Here is a 21,053-nt window from a genome sequence, read left to right on the forward strand (position 1 = left end):
TCGTAAACATTAAAACCTGTGTCTAGTCCAGGGCACTGACCTATAGTAGCGACAGTAGCTTAAGATCTTGCAAAGTTTACACAATTACAAAAAAAAGACAAAAAGGTCTGACAAACAAAAAAATCCTTTTTTGTGTAATATGCTAAATATACCAAAAGTGAAATGTTATACCGTTTTCAAATGTCATTTTCTTTTGCAACAATCACGCCCATTGCTATTACTTATACTACTGAAGTAGAAGGTTGAAGTTCAGAGTAATATATCTGTTTGGGTGTGTTGTGTACTTTTGCTGAGAGGAAATCTCGAATATTACTGTATTAATTTGTTGTAAAATAGTTTAACCTTGTAAACTCCTTTAGCTTTAATTGCCTTGTTTTAAATATAATTGTAGGAAAGGGTGCAATTAGGTTACATTCAATAAAAAATGTTACTGCATCCAAAGTAGTGTTCATCATTACTGTGAGAATTTACCAAACTCAATTTTCCTGTGTTGTGCTGTTTTATGAGTAAGTTATTGCACTTGGAAAAATGTTTTGCAAAGATGTGATTTCTTAGGAAACTGTAACAGTGGGTCAGAATGGTGTGTATTGTTTTGACAGGTATAACCAGTAATCCAATAAAGGATCTGTCTTTTTCCTACTGAAGAAAAAAACCTACTTTCTTTGCAAGGAATGGTGATGAAATGTGATCTTGATAGCTCTGAATTCTCACATTTAATTGGAGAGGACAAAAATACCAACACTGCCCTTCTGAACTGCTGACAGAGTACAGAAAGGATTACTGAATTTATATTAACAACAGGTGTCAGAAGATGTACAGCAGTAACCCTAAACGTAGTCACTTATAAAAACAGGCCATCTATACAGAACGTTAAACATAGTACCCGCACCGCAATATTCCTTCTACATTCTTCACTTTTACAAACATGAAAGAACATGTTCTTCTTCACCGTACACTTTAACAATCATCCATTTAATTACGACCTCATTGAAATTGGTCAACAATGCGCATTAAATAGAAAGCTGAAAATGTTTTTTAAATTATTCTCTGCTTCACAAATTAAAGATAAATTTCCTGTCAACACATCTGGCGCTGGGCTGCAGATGTTGTCAGCTGTGGCATTAATGCAAAGAAACATCTTGGTTAGGTTAGGTTGGAAAATATTTACAGGCTTGCAATCATCTTATGGTGAATTCATTCATTAGCTGGTCCAATTATCAAAACACTAGCTTAATCACCAAGTTGCAATATTAAGCAAATTTATTTAATAAATGATTTACAGGTGATCACCCAATGATTTCCATTTAACAGCACTCTTCATTTATGAAATACACACCAGTAATTTATTAACTGACAGGCAATAATGACAAAGGCATGATAAATAAATACAATGTCATTTGACCACAATAACTCACCTAAATACAGACTGAAAATGATAAGGAATCATATATGTTGGAGATGGATTTTGCTATTTGATTGCACAGACTGCAGTAAAGTATCGATGGCAGCAATGAATGAACCATATGCTTTGTGAAATCTGAAATACCGGTCACGTATTTTACATACCTATTGAATTTTCCCAGAACAAAACCATAAATAACCTAATGTGTGTAAATGATTAACTTATTACTTAGGTGTGCTTTTATTCTCTTAACTGGACAATTATTGAGAAGTGCTCATGAGTTTGTTTTTGTCTATTTGACACATCGATCTACAGTTGGATGACATTCTACTTCATCGTTCACCACAGCCAACCCCCCTCCCAAATGTTGCCAATTCTGACAAGTGACAGGTGCAATTGTACGTCGCTTGTTGGCAACACCATCAGCATTTCTGATGGCATGCTGGATCAAATCAGGTCTCCACAAGATAGTTACAGCTGAGATAAAACATTTGACCAGTTTTAACTCACTCACCCACCCACCCGGAACCCCCCGCCCCCAGCCTTTTCCACCATCACAACTATCTAATCCACAAGTCTATTCTCCATGTATCCATAATTTGTGTGGAGAGAATTCTGACGTTGAGGCAACATTGACCTTTTATTAGCTTAAGCCAATGTCTCTGTCCTAAAATAAAAACATGCTCGGCAGGCAGCATCTATGGAAGGAGAAACAGATTGAAAGTTGCAGGTCAATGGTCTCTCCTCAGTTCTAGAGAAACTGCGGGAAAAGGAGATGGTGGGCGAAGAGAACTAAAGGGAAGATCTGAGATTGGGGTGTAAGACAGAAATGATTTGTACCAAATTATGCAGCCAAACATTAAGCTGCAAATTTCAAGAAGGCTGCTTCGATAAACAGTTTTACAGCCATATTTGGACAAGGATCTTGGTGCATTTTGCTGCAAAATGATCCGATCTGTTTTTATTGGGACTGTTAGGTTTCATACAAATCCAAAATATGGGATTATTGTCGAAACATCAACCTTAAAAAAAGAACTATATCCCCTCCCAAAATTATGAGGGGTGCAGACAGAATGGATAGTCAGAGACTTTCTTCCAGGGTAGAGGGTCAATTACTAGGGGGCATAGGTTTAAGGTGCGAGGGGCAAGGTTTAGAGGAGATGTGCGAGGCAAGTGTTTTTCACACAGAGGTAGTGGGTGTCTGGAACTCGCTGCCGGAGGAGGAGGTGGAAGCAGGGACGATAGTGACGTTTAAGGGGCATCTTGACAAATACATGAATAGGATGGGAAGAGGGGGGTACGGACCCCGGAAGTGTAGAAGATTTTAGTTTAGCATGGTCTGCGCAGGCTTGGAGGGCCAAAGGGCCTGTTCCTGTGCTGTACTTTTCTTTGTTCTCCCACCCCATGGCTACATATGTACCAAACATCTTTTGTTATAATGGCTCGCTAGCAATCCTGAACATGAGCAACGAGGATCAGTAGGGCATATGAACCTAGCAGGCCTCTCAACAAGATCCACAAATATATTTTCCAACAGAACTCGAGAGATAGCAAAATGAACTCTGAATGATTCTCCCCTCTCCAGCAGAGAACATTGCAATGCCTAATTATTCTTTTGCTTCAAAGTCAGCTACAGGAATCAAAACTGCAACCATTTGGCCAGGGTGACACTGGGCTTGCTTTAAATGTCTACCAATTGTTGCCCACTATGGAATGCATGCATTTGGGGTTGGGATTTTACAAACCCAGCGGTTCAATCTTGTGGCAATTCAACCAACTTATGCACACTCTGCTGAGGGTGAAAGTGCCTAAATCATGGTATGAAATCCACTATTCAAGATTTCATTGAAAAATAACTACAGTTGTTGTTCAAGGATTAAGAAAGAGTACTCTCTAATCAAGCACGAAACATGATTTTAGTGAGACACGTGGCAGAATAAAGTGACATTGGAAACAGATTCTTAAAATTTGGCTTTGGCTCTGTAAAGAGTCCATTTTTATTTCAATTCTGAAATAAATTCCTGTAAATATAATTAGTTTTGTAATCACAGAACTTGTAAACAGTGTCAGTAACTTTGTAAATATTTGTGTCTTCGAGCCAACATTTCTCCCTCAACCGCTGCAACCCAAGAACAGATGGGATGTTAGTGTGAGAGATCGCAGTTATGTTTCCCTGCACAACTATATTTCAAAAAGTAGTTCATTGTTGTGAAATATTCTGGTGTGAATACGGAGGGAGATGAAAAATGAAATGAAATTTGCTTATTGTCACAAGTAGGCTTCAAATGAAGTTACTGTGAAAAGCCCCTAGTCGCCTGTTCGGGAAGGCTGGTATGGGAATTGCTGGTAGCCTGCCTGGGTCTGCTTTCAAAGCCAGCGATTTAGCCCTGTGCTAAACCAGCCTATATGTATAAATGCAAATTATTTTTGTGCTACAAAAAAAATGTATTGTGTAAAGTTTACTAAAACTTTGCACAGCTCAGAATAGCAAGTTGTAGCTGCTATAAATTCATAATCTGCAGCATGTAGTTATGCAGGTACCTGGAACTGTGGTCACAAGCAATGGGAAAACATGAAAATATCAGCAAGTGACAATAGTTGTCTGATGTGGGAATATAGAGGTATAAAAAACATCAAAAGTTGAGCACCAGCTTGACTCCCAACATGTTTAACCTTGCAATGCATGGTACTCGTGGCACTGTTCCTCGTTTGCTCCTAATGATTTATATCTATTACTTGTTTTAGAAATACTGCGTATTTTCCTATCCTGTGGCAGGAGCACATTCTGCCATGATGTTACAAGACAACTTTGAAGCAAAAAAAAAAAAATGAAATTCAGACCTTTAATGGCTTCTGTACTTTTCCTCATCTCAGAAACTCCTGGGATTAGACAATTAATAGTCGGATTTTGTAGTGTAAAAAATGGAATAAAACAGCTGCTCGAAAATGTTACACAGTACAAATGACTCCATAAATCAAACATTCTTGATTTCTTACAATGCCATCTATAACAGTCATTAATTAAAAAGCAAACAAACATTATAACCAGAATGTTGTTCAATTGGCAGCTCTTGGAAGAAAATATAAATTAAAGATATATCAATTAAAAATATGTGCAAAATGCTTCAACAGTCTAAAGTTGCTGGATGCCTGTATTATCTCAGGAAGACTTGATTATACGTGATGTCCAATGCAACTCTCAAGTTTGCTAAATCCGCCATTTAATTGAATGCTCTGCAATACAATGCTGTCAATATCTTAAGTTTTGTTAAGGTGCTTTACGTGTACTTGGGGCTTTCTATTGCACAGGCCTCATGCAACTGGCTAAAGCCGAAATGCAAAACTGCCCAACGTACTAACACCAGTGACCTGGGAGACGTGCTACTAACGGGTTTTCCAGGCAACCAGTTGACTGAACCCCAAACAGTTTTATATGTGGCTTGAAAAAGCTGTGAAAGGCCATGCTTTGCGAAGCGCAGAGTTTAATTTGTATCTTGTGCATTGTTAAAGTATCTTCACTGTATCTAACTTAGTCAACAAGCTTGAATTGCAGCCTCCTGGATAATGACTGGAAGCAGCTTTTCCTGATTTTGCTTACTCTTCACCCTTAATTTAAGAACACTTAAAAATTCTTCCCGCACACCCCTACCGGCACCTCCACCCAACCCCTTCCCATTTTGTAAGCATGATTGTACATTATCACACTTTATAGCCAACAGTTCACTGAACCATCGGGAAAACTTAAACATTTTAACAAGATAGCAATCATTAAACCATGAAACAAAATGCCACCAAATATCGGATAAATACATTAGTTAAAATTTAGGATCTCCGCATCCCTAATAAAATAACATATTCAAAACCATTATTCCATACTGCTACACTGATGAGAAAATAAAATGTGAACACAGGCGATAGGAAATGTTATCATCAGCAATAATTATTAGTAAGCTTTGAAGAGGCCACTATTATTTAGGAGAATGTTGCAATTACAATGATGATAATAAAGAATGTAGACTGAAAACACATCATCATGTTTGATCTGTATGCAAGCTCATTTGAAGCATTACTGAGTGTTATACCAGGGGAATAACCAACATGGACATAAAGAGCACAGCAAACATGCAGCATTATGACTGTCGGCACATTGAACTGGAACTGTCAGTACATGGTCCAACTTTAGCAAGTTTGAAGACATTTCAGTCAACAGGTTCTTTTGATGTCCGAACCAAAAACAGAGACGTTTTCATTGGTGAGGAGTTGTGCTTCGAGTATTCAATCTCAGCTAGTCTTCATAACACATCATATATTTCATTTAAGAGCAGGAAAACATTTTCTGTGATGATGAACCATTGCAATTTGGTAACATTCAACACTTAAAATAAAAGACGTTATATTGTTCCTCTGCAGTTGCACTTTCTCAAGTTAATAAATTTCACTGAAGAGGCAGGAGAAGACTCCAAATTCCAGATCAACGAGGTTTCAAATCATGAAGCTACTGCTCCTTGCTTAAGTCATGTCTTTCAGCAAAGGAATCGTGACCTTGGAGGGGCCACATGCCAGCATTTCATAAGCTGCCAATGTTAGGGAAGCTCTTCAACTTCTCCGGGAAGTCATCCTTGTATAAGACTGGGTCCGCTCGATGCTCCACCACCTTCAGTGGCATGATCCCAAACACTGATGCAAATTTATTGATACATTCTGACCTGCAATTATATTCCCATGGTGTTAAATATGTACTAATGATATCTAATAAAACATCAACAGGACAACACTCGCACAACAAGAAGTCATCACAAAGCCAATGAGGTAACCATAAATTTGGAAGGACTCCTTATGCTCTTCAAACTGATATTTTAAAAAGGTGAACAGGATAGCAAAGGAACATTAATATTTTGAAGAGATGCCGAAAAGGCAAACAATCACAAACTTCCACTTGATTGAATGCACTTGAGTTTCTGCTGATATTATTCTACAGTGATTTTGCGGAGTTATATTTTACTCTCCAGTAAGGCTTGTAGTAAAGAAAAAAGGCAGCATTTAACTGCTAATAAGACTTGATGTCTTTAATGTATGCACAACAGAGTATGGAAGCAGCAGTACAAGCACTAGAATAATAATCAATCTTTTATTAGTGTCACAAGTAGGCTTACATTAACACTGTAACAAAGTTACTGTGAAAAGCCCCTAGTTGCCACACTCCGGCGCCTGTTCTGGTACACGGAGGGAAAATTCAAAATGTCCAATTCACCTAATAATCGTGTCTTTCGAGACTTGTGGGAGGAAACCGGAGCACCCGGAGGAAACCCATGCAGACGCGAGGAGAACGTGCAGACTCCGCACAGACAGTGACCCAAGCCGGGAATCGAACCTGGGACTCTGGCGCTGTGAAGCACCAGTGCTAACCACTGTGCTACCGTGCTGCTCTCCACACTCTCCAGTAATCTTAACAGTGAAACAAAATAAAACTGAGGTGTCAGTCTCCAAAATGGCTCTGACAATTCTAATGCACTCAATACGAATGGAATCTTTTTTGATGTCTACCTGCTTGTCTAAACGATATAAAAGCATTTTAAAACTTGGGAACACTATGACTTACAAATGCGAGTGGGTTCAAACAATTCCTACATCATTAATTATGTAAGTTTGGACAGAACTTTCTGCAGAAGGCAGTGACTAACATTTTCCAAGTGGGCTGTAAATCTGGAACCAGTCATGCATGTTTTTCTTGGGCACTTCTGAAATGGCAGACACAAGCTGTTAAATACATGGGAGGAATGGAGCACTTACCGTTCCACCATATGGGTCTGGTCCAGTGACAGTCCATCAATTGCTGTGCACTCCGGGCACTTGAACTTTTTACGCGGGGTCACCTGCGTGTCACAATAATTCCAACAATATTAATGGCATGTTTAATCCAGCTAGATGTTCAAGCACGCCTGCAGCGTAATGTGAGAGCCCCATCCGCTCAGAACATTTTGCTCAAGTTCCATCTGGCTCAGTTAGGCATATTTCAACTCACAAGAGGTCAATAAAATTACTAGAATGGTTTCACATTCATTGAAAGTGTGTGATGACAACCCATTAAAACTCATTTAATGATTGTTTTCGCACTTCTAGGTGCCTTGTACAAGCACTGGTTGCCTGTACAATCATAAGGTGATGAAATGTTGCTTCCCCTACTTTGAAAGGGTCTTATTAACCTATGTGTGTTTTCTCATTAAGTTGACTGACAGATTTTATGCATATTTAGAGACTGTAAAGGTGACAAAGTTTATCGCACCCAAGTGGCTTTGTACAAACCTAAATTGCAATACTTTTAATGTTGACTATACAAAGCAAATCCCCTTTCAACAGTTGATATTTGTAAAGCAACACTACAAAAATAAAAAAGTTAAGACTTGAAATACTTGATGGTAAACAAGACAGCAATAATTTCTGCATTTGTGTAATTAGAATTTAAATTTACACATTCAATTTCTAAAGAGGCATAAAATTCTAAATTTATTTTAGATTTATATCCATTTTAATTAGTCACATTAGACTAAGGACAATAAACAAATATAACAGGCTGGATTCTCACGCCCATGGATTTCCCGATGGAGTGGGGATGGCCACACTGGGAAACCCCATTGGCTGGCTGCCGGGACGGACACTCCCGCTGCCGGTGGGGGATGCGCTGTACCAGAAAAAGGGTGCTGCGGGACGCAGAATCCCGCCCAACATACTTGCATGATTTCTCTTTGTGCACTTTTCTGGCACCCAAGAAAACTTACCTTAATAGGAGCTTTTCCGGTCATGTTTGCTACTAGGAAGTTCATAGCAATGTCCTCACAGTTCATATGTGCATCCACCCAATTTTTAATATCGCCTGGCATCTTGTAGGTGTATAAGTAATTAAAATACTATAAAGATAAATGACATTACAGAATGCATTAGAAAATATCATCTTTACATGTGTATATTAAAAGCTGGTACATGTGTTCATGATTTTTGAGCACTTGAAATATAAAGAATTGTTAAAAAATTAATATATTAAAATGTTCTTTGAAGTACACTTTTAACAAGTGGCGAAGAAAGATTTGACTAAGCTTATTGGAGCTATGCATGATTACTGTCCAGGTTTGTGTTAAGTGATTTAGATTAGACTGGTTTTAAAATAACCTTGGTAGCTATGTCTCCCCAAGCCAGTAATATAAAATTAATGCAAGGAAAGGAGCTGAAGGACATAATAAAATTGGCAAATCAAAGTAGTTAGATAACAATAGACTTTATTGTCACAAGTAGGCTTACATTAACACTGCAATGAAGTTACTGTGAAAAGCCCCCAGCCGCCACATTCCTGCGCCTGGTCGGGTACACAGAGGGGGAATTCAGAATGTCTAAATTACCTAACAGCACGTCTTTCGGGACTTGTGGGAGGAAACCGGAGCACCCGGAGGAAACCCACGCAGACACGGGGAGAACGTGTAGACTCCGCGCAGACAGTGACCCAAGCTGGGAATCGAACCTGGGACCCTGCTGCTGCGAAACAACAGTGCTAACCACTGTGCTACCATGCTGCCCTTAAAAAGAATGGAAGTGCTGCAAGAAAATAAATTACCAAAATATTGAAAAACAATCATGGCTAATAAATAACAATGGGTGAGAGAGGGGGAGGGGGTGATATGGAGAAGGGAGTAAACAAACAAAAGCACACAGTCTGTGAATCAAGTTCTGACAATAAAGAACTGCTGAGTGGCATTTAGTCCAAGTGTGTATATGCTGCACTGAGGCCATTCATGGCCGGGATATTGTGATAGTAATGATGGCAAGACTGTCAGTGTTTGTTATCATTGCTCCCGTAAAATTAACAGCAACTTCTGGAGTTTGCACATGCACAGCTAAATGCAGAAATCCAGAAATCACTCTCAGTTATTCTAAATTTGCTCACAGGTTTTGCTGCAGCCTCCACTGCAATCAATTAGTAATCAGATGATAACTTTAATGCTTTTACACTATCAGCCTTGATGAAAAAACCCTGGAAAAAGTTATAACTTATTGAATGTTCTTAACAGCATACTATGTTCATAATTACTGCAAAAAATCCTCTCTGTCCCTGAAAATTACATTTTACATGTGTGTAATGCCTAATCTTCACACTATAATCAAAAACTATTCTTGGATTCATTTAATTGTGTGCCATTATGGATATTTAAACCCTTCACTTTTTATTAATTTAACCATTTCTAGAAAATCAACTTCCCAAGTTCTTCATGGGCACAACTCCAATAATCTCTCAATTAATGGAAACAAATGCAATATTTCCCATTGTAGAAGGCAGGGTAACGAGAAGTCACTCCCCCCTCCCCCCCCATCCTATTAGCTTGATGGGAAAGTGATGATTTTAAATACTTCCATTGATTCTGAATCTATCTGAAGGTCTCAGTTTTGCATAATAACCCAGACGTATTACACTGCACAAGACAGTGATTGCTCTGTCATTTAATTCAGTGATGGATGATCTTCTATCTACACTTTGCACACTATCCCCATATCCCTGACTTGGTTATAGCATGTTGTGAGAAAGTTGTCTTACATTCGTTCATGAACTCAACTTTCACTGTACATGATACCAATGTCTTTCCTCTCCTAATTTTCATTCTCCATTTTTTGGCTGTCCGTTAAATTTGTTCGAACACTTGCTCTACATCTACAGCTCTTGCCTTGGTGGTCACTTTCTAATTCGTACTTTCCCTTCCTTGGTAACACAGATTTCCCCAGAAAACAGACTCACATTTCCCATCATCTAAAATTAAACCAATTGTTTTGTTAAATTTCAGATCTTCTCTCAGAAGTCAGACAAACTCTATTTTAATTTTATTATTTTGGAAAACCAGCCTTTTCTCACATTATTGTAAAGACTGTAGGAAGCAAGGTTCTAGATTTTTGTGGAACCGAATGGTACAAATCATTTGAAACCCTGTTTTCTTCCAGGTAATCACGCATATCAATATAGTAGGAACTAAATATAGCAAGTGTATTAATATTAACTCCAGTGTTAAGATAGTTTGAAAACCTGTACCTTATGGTAGAAGGCAGCTCCAGTTAATACCATTGAAACTTCATTGGTCCATTCCGACTCATATTTCCATTTGCTAGTCTCGTGGTCCCACAAATGAAGTCGGCCTGGATATCCCACCAGCCTGTCAGGAAACTCACGCCACACCTACACAACCAGAAATCCCCAAAATTGTTACTGGCTTTATTTAGGACAGAAAAATCTAGTAATCTTGTTATTAACCTCAATTATCCATTGCAAATTATTAACCAGTGATATAAATTCACCAACTCTACATATTGGTTTGTAACGTTTGATAGCCACTCTGTGCCCACTTACCTACGTCACGTTTCTTCCGTGTCTCCCTCGGCCAACCTTCTAACCTGGCGAGAGCCAGTTAGCGCAGCAGTCTCCCAAGATCCAGCATCGAAATGCAGCAGAGGTGAATTGACGGAGGACATGTCCCCCTTTTTACAACACTAGGTACTGCAAACCAGGTTTGACGGGGGGGGGGGGGGGGGGGGGGGGGGGGTTGTGGGGAGTTGTGCCCGGATGAATCGGGAAGGGTGGGGTAGGGGAGAAATTGGGGTCGGGAAGGGGGAGGGGCTGGGAAGTTGTTAAGTGGTCCAGAGGTCCCTTGTGGGGTGCGGAACACGGAGTGGGATGGGGGGGTGTGATTGGCCGGGGGTGGTCAGTGAGGTGGAGGGAGTCCTGTGGTGGTGTTGACCTGAGTCTTTACAGTACTTAACCCAGAAGTTAGAAGAGGTTATAATTCTGCTAACGTTTTCTGACCAGCTGTTGGTGTAACGCTGGTAGAACCATCCAAAGTTTGCGATTTAAATCACATTTTGCGACGGGTCACACCACAGTTTGCACTTCTGGGTATTTGCAGTGCAAAGCCCCACTTCTGAATTTCCGGGACGCATTACCCAGCGCATCTTTGGGGAAGGCCCAAATCCAAAGCCGAGGAGCTTGGAAGTTACGGCCTGTTAAAATAAACATCGTAATCAGACCGTACCTTTACTTCTGCCATTATTACATTTCAACACTTGAATTAAAATGAATTACATTATTGAAAATCCATTTTGCACAATCCTTTAGTGTTTGATGCTTTCATGGGTAGTGTAGACTAACTCGCTGCCACTTCGAGGTATAATGTCTGCCTTTTTCCTTTGAACAAAAACTAGCCGTAATTTCTGCATCCACTTCCTTTTGTACACTCAAGTCTTAAAAGATAGTGTCGCATGTTGGTGTATGTCTGCACAGGCCCAGTCTGTCTTCTGGCACTTCACGTAAGTGCCCAGAGTTCATGTTTGTGTCTGATGCCAAATGTCATCAGGCTATTTAACTGTAAAGGACCATTTTCATCTAAAGACTACACATATGTACTTTCCAGCAGGAGATAGCGAGTAACAATCTGTAGAGAACAATTAAAAAATCTTTTCACCTCCAGCGCAATGGTATTGAAGCCAACTGTACTGTTTGGCCACCATCCACTCTAGCGGAGGTCAGCTAACATAGCATAGACTAGTATCAAACCGGAGATCTCCCTGGTCTGCAATACTGAGTACCACACCAGGTACTGCACTGATGCACCAAATCTCCTTTCAGATTTGTAAACTGATAAAGGCAAAGTCCACATGTATAAATAATTAATCATTCTGAAGATTTTATATTGTACATGTGATTTTCACATTTCACCAAGACAGAACATACATTATAAATGGTTTATATCAAATTCATTGTTGCTGGAAAAAGAAGAGACATGCCATGCCTTCGAAACAGTTCATCATGCACTCATTCGGACAGATGCAAGAATACCAAATTTCCAAGGAAACAACAATTTATACTGAATGAGAAAAGGCTGTTGATTGGTCGAGGCATTGCAATGGAGAATGTCTGGCATGCATGAAATTGGTATTATTGCATCTGTCTTGATGAGGGCATGTTGAAAAGCTTTGATAGCATGTCTCCCTTTTCAGTAATTTTCAAGTTCTATATTACTAACGCCTGAAATTAATTGTTGTTCAGATCATTCATCAATGCAAGGTGAAAGGTATAACCTACTGTCACCTCTTTACAATGGTTATTGGTATAGAAATATATCTTCAGTATCTTTTTAAGACCACCACCATTTGAACCTGGGGTTATTGACCAGACTGTGCTTTAGTAGATAACTGGTTGGATAACTCAAAACACTTAAAAAAAAGCATGCTTCATAATAATAATAATCGCTTACTGTCACAAGTAGGCTTCAATGATGTTACTGTGAAAAGCCCCTAGATGCCACATTCCGGCGCCTGTTTGGGTCCGGTACGGGAATTGAACCTGCGCTGCTCCCTGTTCTGCATTACAAGCCAGCTGTTTAACCCATTGTGCTAAACCAGCCCAATGGTATCGATTTTGCAGTCAGCAGTGTAGCAATGATGCTTACTGCGATCTCAAAGAAAGGTGCTTAAAAAGATTTAGTGATTTTGGTTCCGTAGACTTCCTCTTCCCAACAGAGCTGAAATGCCAACTCAAGGGGATCTCCACGTGTACAGCAGTAGTGATGCCAACAAACATGGTAAGCAGCCAACCAATTTGAAATTTTATCACAGGCAGCAAAACCAGAAGTTTAAAAACACTTAAAATTTTACTTTTCATTCAAATTTTCTGATGGCAAAATAAATGATTTTGGTTGCATTTAGATGGAAGATAACATATTAATATAAAAAACGTAGAATTTTATCATAATGGAGAGAATTGATATTTTACAAATTTAAAGTTTTTTTTTCTGGGCTGATGTGTGTGTTTGGAGGTAATTATGAAGTCAGTAGGCCGATTAAAATGAGTTACACCCCTTTCAACAAGGTGCAACTGGTCATAGAATCATAAAATCCCGACGGTGCAGAAGGAGGCCATTTGGCCCATCGAGTCTGCACCAACAATTTGAATGACCACACTACCTAGGCTCAATCGCCCGTCCTATTCTTGCAACCCCACCTTAAGGGGCAATTTAGCATGGCCAATCCACCTAACCTGCACATCTTTGAACTGTGGAAGGAAACTGGACCCACAAAGACTAAGGGAGAAAGTGCAAACTCCACACTGGCAGCCTCCGGGGTCGGAATCAAACCCACAACCCTGGCGCTGTGAGGCAGCAGTGCTAAACACCGTGCCACCCCTAGGGTTTTTACAGCAAGATGAACAGTGTAAATGCGAACGTTTTTGACAATGCACAGACCGCTCAGGGATTGCAGTCTGAGAGTGGGACCTCAACAGCACACCCTGTGGAGAAGAATAGGATCCAACTTCTGGATTTCTGCTTATCCAGCACGTGTGTACTCTCAAAGTAGCGGTCAGTTTCAATGGAGTAATAATGACGAATGTTGGCAGTGTCAACTTTGTTACAACGGTAAAACCCGGCCCAAAGATCAACAAAGCAGGATTATTTAAAAAAATATATCAATATGGGTAATGCCCCCCCAAAAAGCTGGACTCAACTAATTTGGAATGTTTCAGAAGTAATTTCAAAATGCATTTGCCAAAATGAATTAAGAACAGAGTCCAATGGAGAGACACAACAGCATGCCTTAACACATGGGTATTGGCCGGTTTAGCTCAGTGGGCTAGACAGCTGGTTTGTGATGCAGAACAAGGCCAGCAGCACGGGTTCCCGTACCAGCTGAGAATTCTGAATTCTCCCTCCGTGTACCTGAACAGGCGCCGGAATGTGGCGACTAGGTAGTGTGGTCGTTCAAAGTGTTGGTGCAGATTCGATGGGCCGAATGGCCTCCTTCTGCACTGTAGGGACTTTATGATTCTATGTGGCGACAAGGGGCTTTCCCCAGTAACTTCATTTTGATTTTGATTTATTGTCACATGTATTAGTATACAGTGAAAAGTATTGTTCCTTGCATGCTGTACAAACAATGCTTATTGTACATAGGGAAGAAAGGAGAGACTGCAGAATATAATATTACAGTTATAGCAAGGTGCAGAGAAAAGATCAACTTAATACGAGGTAGGTCCATTCAAAAGTCTGGTGGCAGTAGGGAAGAAGCTGTTCTTGAGTCGGTTGGTACGGGACCTCAAACTTTGGTATCCTTTTCCTGACGGAAGAGAGTATGTCCGGGGTGCGTGGGGTCCTTAATTATGCTGGCTGCCTTTCCAAGGCAGTGGGAATTGTAGACAGAGTCGATGGATGGGAGGCTGGTTTGCATGATGGATTGGGCTACATCCACGACCTTTTGTAATTTCCTGCGGTCTTGGGCAGAGCAGGATCCTATACCAAGCTGTGATACAACCAGTAAGAATGCTTTCAATTGTGCATCTGCAGAAGTTGGTGAGTTTGGCCAAATTTCCTTAGTCTTCTGAGAAAGTAGAGTCGTTCGTGGGCTTTCTTAATTATAGTGTCGGCATGGAGGGACCAGGACAGGTTGTTGATCTGGACACCTAAGAACTTGAAGCTCTCGGCCCTTTTTACTTCATTCCCATTGAGGTGGACAGGGGCATGTTCTCCACTACGCTTCCTGAAGTTGATGACAATCTCCTTCGTTTTGTTGACATTGAGGGAGAGATTGTCATCGCACCAGTTCACCAGATTCTCTATCTCATTCCTGTATTCTGTCTCGTAATTGATTGAAATTCGACCCACTACTGTGGCGTCATCAGCAAATTTGAAAACCGAGGTGGAGGGGAATTTGGCCACAGTCATAGGTGTATAAGGAGTATAGTAGGGGGATGAGGACACAGCCTTGTGGGGCACCGGTGTTGAGGATGAATGTGGAGGAGGTGTTGTTGCCTATCCTTATCCTTACTGATTGTGGCCAGTGGGTTAGAAAGTTCAGGATCCAGTCGCAGAGGGAGGAGCCGAGGCCAAGGCCACGGAATTTGGAGATGAGTTTCGTGGAATATTGGTGTTGAAGGCTAAGCTGTAGTGGATAAATAGGAGTCTGACATAGGTGTCTTTGTTATCTAGGTGTTCCAGGGTAGAGTGCAGGGCCATGGAGATGGCATCGGCTGTGGATCTGTTGCAGCGGTAGGCGAACTGTAGCGGATCAAGGCAATCCGGGAGGCTGGAGGTGATTCATGCCATGAGTAACCTTTCAAAGCACTTCACGATGATGAATGTTAGAGCCACTGGATGATAGTCATTAAGGCACGCTGCTTGACTTTTTTTTGGTACAGGGATGATGGTCGTCTTCTTGATTCATAGAATTTACAGTGCAGAAGGAAGCCATTCGATCCATCGAGTCTGCACCGGCTCTTGGAAAGAGCACCCTACCCAACCGCACACCTCTACCCTATCCCCATAATCCAGTAACCCCACCCAACACTAAGGGCAATTTTGGACACTAAGGGCAATTTAACATGGCCAATCCACCTAATCTTTGGGCTGTGGGCGGAAACCGGAGCACCCGGAGGAAACCCACGCACACACGGGGAGAAAGTGCCGACTCCGCACAGGCAGTGACCCAAGCCGGGAATCGAACCTGGGACTCTGGCGCTGTGAAGCAATTGTGCTAACCGCTATGCTACCATGCTGCCCTGAAGCAGGTAGGGACCTCAGATTGTTGTAAAGAGAAGTTGAAGGTACCTGCGAATACCCCCGCCAGCTGATCCGCAGTGTTAATGTAAGCCTACTTGTGACAATAAAGGTTATTAATTTGAGCAGAACAATAACATGAACAAGCTACATTTGCTGCGCAGTGAGAGAGTGTATTTAAAGGTACAGTTCCATGTCCTCCCTCAATGGTATGAACACTCCACTAATAACTCTCAGCTTGCTTGCTGACACTCTCACTTAACCAAATTCTGTTGAGACATGTGAAACTAGGGTTCACAGAGTTTTGAAAAGTGCTGGAGTCGTTACAGAGGAATAAGAAAGCGGCAGATTCTTTAAAATTTTTTTAAAATAAAAAGTATCCGATTTTTTCTCCCAATTAAGGGACAATTTAGTGTGGCCAACACCTGCCCTGCACATATTTTTGGGTTGTGAGGGTGAGACCCATGCAGACACGGAGATAATGTGCAAATTCCGCATGGGGCTGGGACCGAACCCGGGCCCTCAGCGTCATGCAAAGCGGCAGATTCAAAGTGACATTGCAACACCAACAGTTGAACTTAAATTACAAGTTCATATAAAAGTAGTTTAATATCAAAGGCAAAGTACACATCATTAGCAGCTGCATGCAATTAGACATGTACACCATCACTTAATTTGTAAAATGTTAAGTGACTGTTCAGCATCGTGAATGTTTTTTTTAACAAAAAGTATAGCTAAACAGAAAACGAGCACATGCGCCAAACCAAAGCACTGTTTAATGAACTCTTAATTGCTTCAAAGACTACTGTGCAGATTAAAAAGATCAGTTTATGATTAGAAACATAGGCTTCACCACGACAGACTGGATCATAATTACCAAGTTAACTGCCCTTCAATAAGGATCTGTAATTAACTGGCTTCTGTCAGAGTTTTTTCACATGCAGCTTCCCACTAATTTTGATTTCATACACAGAACCACATTATGAAATGTTCACAAAGTTACTTTAGTAACATGAAGGGATCCTGCAGAAAGGGTGTTCATGGAACGTTGATTGGCTTTGTTCGGTTTCTTCAAGGGGACATTAAGATGAAAGCACATGGGGAAGGAATCTCTGTTTCGAAGTCTAAGTGTTGAGGCCTAGACTGAATTGGGCGGGGTTTGTGTTCTCACCAGGGGTGTTATCCGGTAAGAGTCAGCAAATGGGCCAGCACTCTGCCAACGCACATTCAGAGCAATTCCCAGTCCAGCAGGCGTTCTAACTGCTGGGGCCGGAGTTAGCGCTCAAGAGTCTGGTAGTTGTAGCTGGTTTAAAGCGCTCCACTTACTACATACTCACTGCAGCCACCAAGATGTCTCACAGGAGATCCCCCCCCCCCCCCCCCCCCCCCCCCCGAGTTTGAGTCTCCGAGGTGGACCAACAGCTCCATACCAGTGAGGAGCGTAGGGACTTCCTCTTCCCAGGGTGTGCAGTAGACTCACTCAAGCCTGCCCTCCTGAACACTGCCTGGGAGGTGGTGGCAGAGGCAGTCAGTGCTGCCAGCCTCACCATGAAGAGACAGCTGGTGACCCGGAGAGATGGGGGTCACGAGTCAGGCCTCTGCCTTGAGAGTGACAGAGAACCAGGGAGGGCTCCACAGGCCACGGTGCAGGTCCTCTGGTTGGGGTGAACAGCAGTTGGGGCGGCGCCTCCGAGGAGTCCAACACCTGGTGGGCCCCTGATTGAGCTTGGCCACATGCCCATTCCCATGATAAAACAGCTGGGATATGAGGGTATCCATAGGGCTAACCTGGTTGGGCTCCCAGATGACCAGAGGCATTCTGAACATTCAAAGGACACAGGTAGTGTGAGCAGCCAGGAGCCTGTAAGTAGCACCAAAATCTGCAGCAATGGCGATCTGAACCAGGCCACCACAATAATCCTGGGGGGGGGGTCATTGTGAGTCCACAGACTTGGCACCAAGTCTTTCCCTGCGACTGCCGCCTTGCCCGGGCAGCCACTCCCCCAAAATGTGAAAGTTTTCAATGGTTTTTCGGTGTTTTATTAGCCTACCACACCCCCCTCCGCATCCATGGCGCCTCGTCCCCATTTGTAAATACTTGTTGTAATTCGCGCCCGTGTGACTTCCACCTGAGAGGGGCGCAGAACATACTGGGTCCAACCCCGTAAAGTACATTTAAATGAATGCAAATGCTGGTTGTGCACGCTCCCGCCAGTGCGGGGCACAAACCTTGTTATCACCGCCAGCGAGAGACGTGAGCATGGCGTCCAAATCGGCAGCAGGCGCAAACCTCAATTTTTGCCAGACGCCCGATTCCCATTCCGGCATCTTGTGGTGGAGAATCCAGCCCATAGTGAGACATTTGAGTTGTATAAAATGAATGCAACTGTTAGAAAACTGTAGCGACTCAAGATGGTGATCCAGTATCACCACCAGCATCTTTATAGGACAACTAGAGATGGGCAATAAATGTCGTTATCACAGCATTTACATTCTCAAAGTAACTAAAAAATGTATAACTAATGGGCAAATTAATAAACCTTCATGGATTTTGCATGAGGTTAACAAAAAATGCAGTATCTATAAAGAACGTAACTGTGTTCTGTGTAACATGGATGATTCACCTGTCTGCTTTTGAACTAGACTGTTGTGTTTCCAGCAAAGGGTGGTTTCTGTCCTGCAGATTTGTTAATCAGAAGCAGGGTAGAAAAAATAATTTATTTTCAATTGCTACTAAATGCCTGAGTGGTTCTCCGAATGAACACAGCATTATGGTTTTAAAATAATGGTTCCTCTTCTCTATATATCCAGAACCCCATAAATCTGGACTGAGAGAAGGCAGCTGAAGCTCAAAAGGTGAACAGAAGGTTCCTTTCGAAACTCTGCACTCTCAGGTTCACAGGCTTTGAGTCAACACCATTCAATTAATTGCTTCTTGTGCGAGGCACTGACTGAAATCTGTTTTTACTTTTTTGATTTCAAAATTGGCTTTGTAACTTGCAATTCAAGTCAGAAGCGACCGGCCTCCACCAAGACTTCACTAAGCCTTTAAAATCCGGGAATTCTCTGACAAGATCATAGAGTGTTGGCCTACGCCAAGAAAACTCACACCAGCCGTTCTGTCACATCAGAATACATTTCTGATCGTCACACAGTGAACTCAGATCTCTTAGTGGCTGCTACCTGATTTACAAGTTAACAAGGGAATTTGTTGATTAGAGTTTTAATTTCAAGAGAAAATTTGTGCTAGTGCCTGTATTTAGACAATCGGTTCAGAAGCATGGTTCAGTCTGATAAAACAATTCAAAATTATTTTCTGTCACAATTTAGAAGCACACATACATATATCAGTACAACCTATCAATTGGCTATCCCACACTCAACAGACATCATTCATTCCAACAGAAAGAAGATCTTTTCAAAACCTCAGCAACTGATCAGTTATCTTCTAATGTGCAACACAGTGCCATTCACCACTTTGCAAGTAGGGATTATTAAAGTGAGTTAGACAGGAGGGGGGATTTTTCTTGAACTTCCAAGATGATATCATTTAAGTCGGAATGTAAAAAATGTTAATGTTGATTTGTGCCGGCAATAAAAGATTAAAGAAGGTTATCTTGCTGCTTGAGCAGGTTTTACACCACCTTCTGCCATTATTGTCATACTACAGGCCTAACACAAAAATGCCCAATAGCTAATTTTAAGATCTTGAGGGGTCTTGACAGTGTGAGTGTGGAGAGGATGTTTCTGATCACGGGGGTTGAGATCTGGGGGTCACTGTTTTTAAAAAAAAAAGGGGTCGCCCGTTTAAGACAGAGATGAGGAAAAATCCTTTCTCTGAGTTTGTGGGTCTTTGGAACCCGCTTCCTCAAAAGGCAGTGGAATCAGTCTTAGAAAGGCAGAGGTAGATACATTCTTGATAAGCAAGGGATGAACGGTTAAAAGAGTAGACGGTGTGGGTTTGAGGTTACAATCAGCCATTATCTTATTAAATGGCGGACCAGGTTCAAAGGGTTAAGTGGCCTTTAGTTCATATGTTCACATGTTTTAAATTTTCTTTGAATGGAGTGCAAGCCTGTTACTGCTGATTCAGTCCTATGTTATTGATTGTGAAACAGACTGGATCCACGTCTAATTGTTGTTTAATTGTAAAATGGGGCAGTGGGGGTTCTCAAAGACTGTCAACGTACAACATTTGACAGTGCCCAGAATAGAACTAAATACATGGTTGCCCGGTTAAAATATTGTCTGTACATTTACATACTTTTTTTTTGCAAATTAATTTGCTGTATCATTGCAGTAAAAAGGAGGCTATGGTTCTCCCTCCTGCATGTGAGTCGGAGACAAGTATCACAAACACAAACCCACTTGAGAGTACATGCTTTAAATTTATAATTTTGGTGTAATTCAAGTGCAACACAAGTGCAACATGACACAGCAGTTCCAAAACATGGTCTGCTTTTTTTTCTCTCCAAATCTGGTAGACTATAATGTTGACAATAATGATCTACTCAAGAGCTGGCACAGCATAATGACTTCTAGTGGCCTTGTTTTGTGCTGTGTCACTTTAGGATGGGAAGAATGACGAGGACCTGCCATATAAGTTCTGGGAGTAAGTATGGACCCGTATTCCTCTGAGCCAGTTACATTCCCTGCAGTTTGCTTTCCCACTCCTCTGCATCAGCAGATTCCTTCACAGGGATGAAGTGAGGGAGGAAGGTAGAGGAGATGGTGTTTCAGAGGATGTGCGCTGGATGATTCAGAGCACAAGGGAACTGGAGTGGCTGAAGATATGCAACTTACCCAGCAGAGGGCACGGAAAAGGCTGACTTGCTCTGGCAGTGGTGACAAAGTTAGACTAATCAGATGATAACCCAAAATCTGATTAATTAATTTTGGAAACCCCGGGTAGCTGTCACCCAAAAATCCTCCAGTGAGGATGATCCTGATCATCCTGTCAACTCCATGCTCCTTCACCTCCACGGCAGTCAGAGCCACCTCTTCAGCAATCTTCATATCCAGCCCTTTTTGTATGAAGTTGAAGTTATGCAGGATATGTGCTTGAAAGAATATCGTACATT

The 21,053-nt window shown here is 41.5% G+C and overlaps 1 protein-coding gene across 2 annotated transcripts in view; it reads right to left on the reverse strand.

The window, feature by feature from the left end:
* Nucleotides 1-3,360: 3,360 nt before the first annotated feature.
* ext2 (exostosin glycosyltransferase 2) overlaps nucleotides 3,361-21,053 on the reverse strand; it is a 192,016-nt gene continuing 174,323 nt past the window's right edge. For both annotated transcript variants that reach the window (XM_038808295.1, XM_038808294.1), the window contains 4 exons: nucleotides 10,467-10,610; nucleotides 8,179-8,307; nucleotides 7,193-7,275; nucleotides 3,361-6,108 (listed from right to left, as the gene is read on the reverse strand). In XM_038808295.1, coding sequence (XP_038664223.1) covers nucleotides 5,970-6,108; nucleotides 7,193-7,275; nucleotides 8,179-8,307; nucleotides 10,467-10,610 — 495 coding nt within the window. In that variant the 3' untranslated portion in view covers nucleotides 3,361-5,969. The remainder of the gene's footprint in view (nucleotides 6,109-7,192; nucleotides 7,276-8,178; nucleotides 8,308-10,466; nucleotides 10,611-21,053) is intronic.

This window comes from Scyliorhinus canicula, chromosome 9 (assembly GCF_902713615.1).
Source record: "Scyliorhinus canicula chromosome 9, sScyCan1.1, whole genome shotgun sequence".
Classification (NCBI taxonomy): Eukaryota; Metazoa; Chordata; class Chondrichthyes; order Carcharhiniformes; family Scyliorhinidae; genus Scyliorhinus; species Scyliorhinus canicula.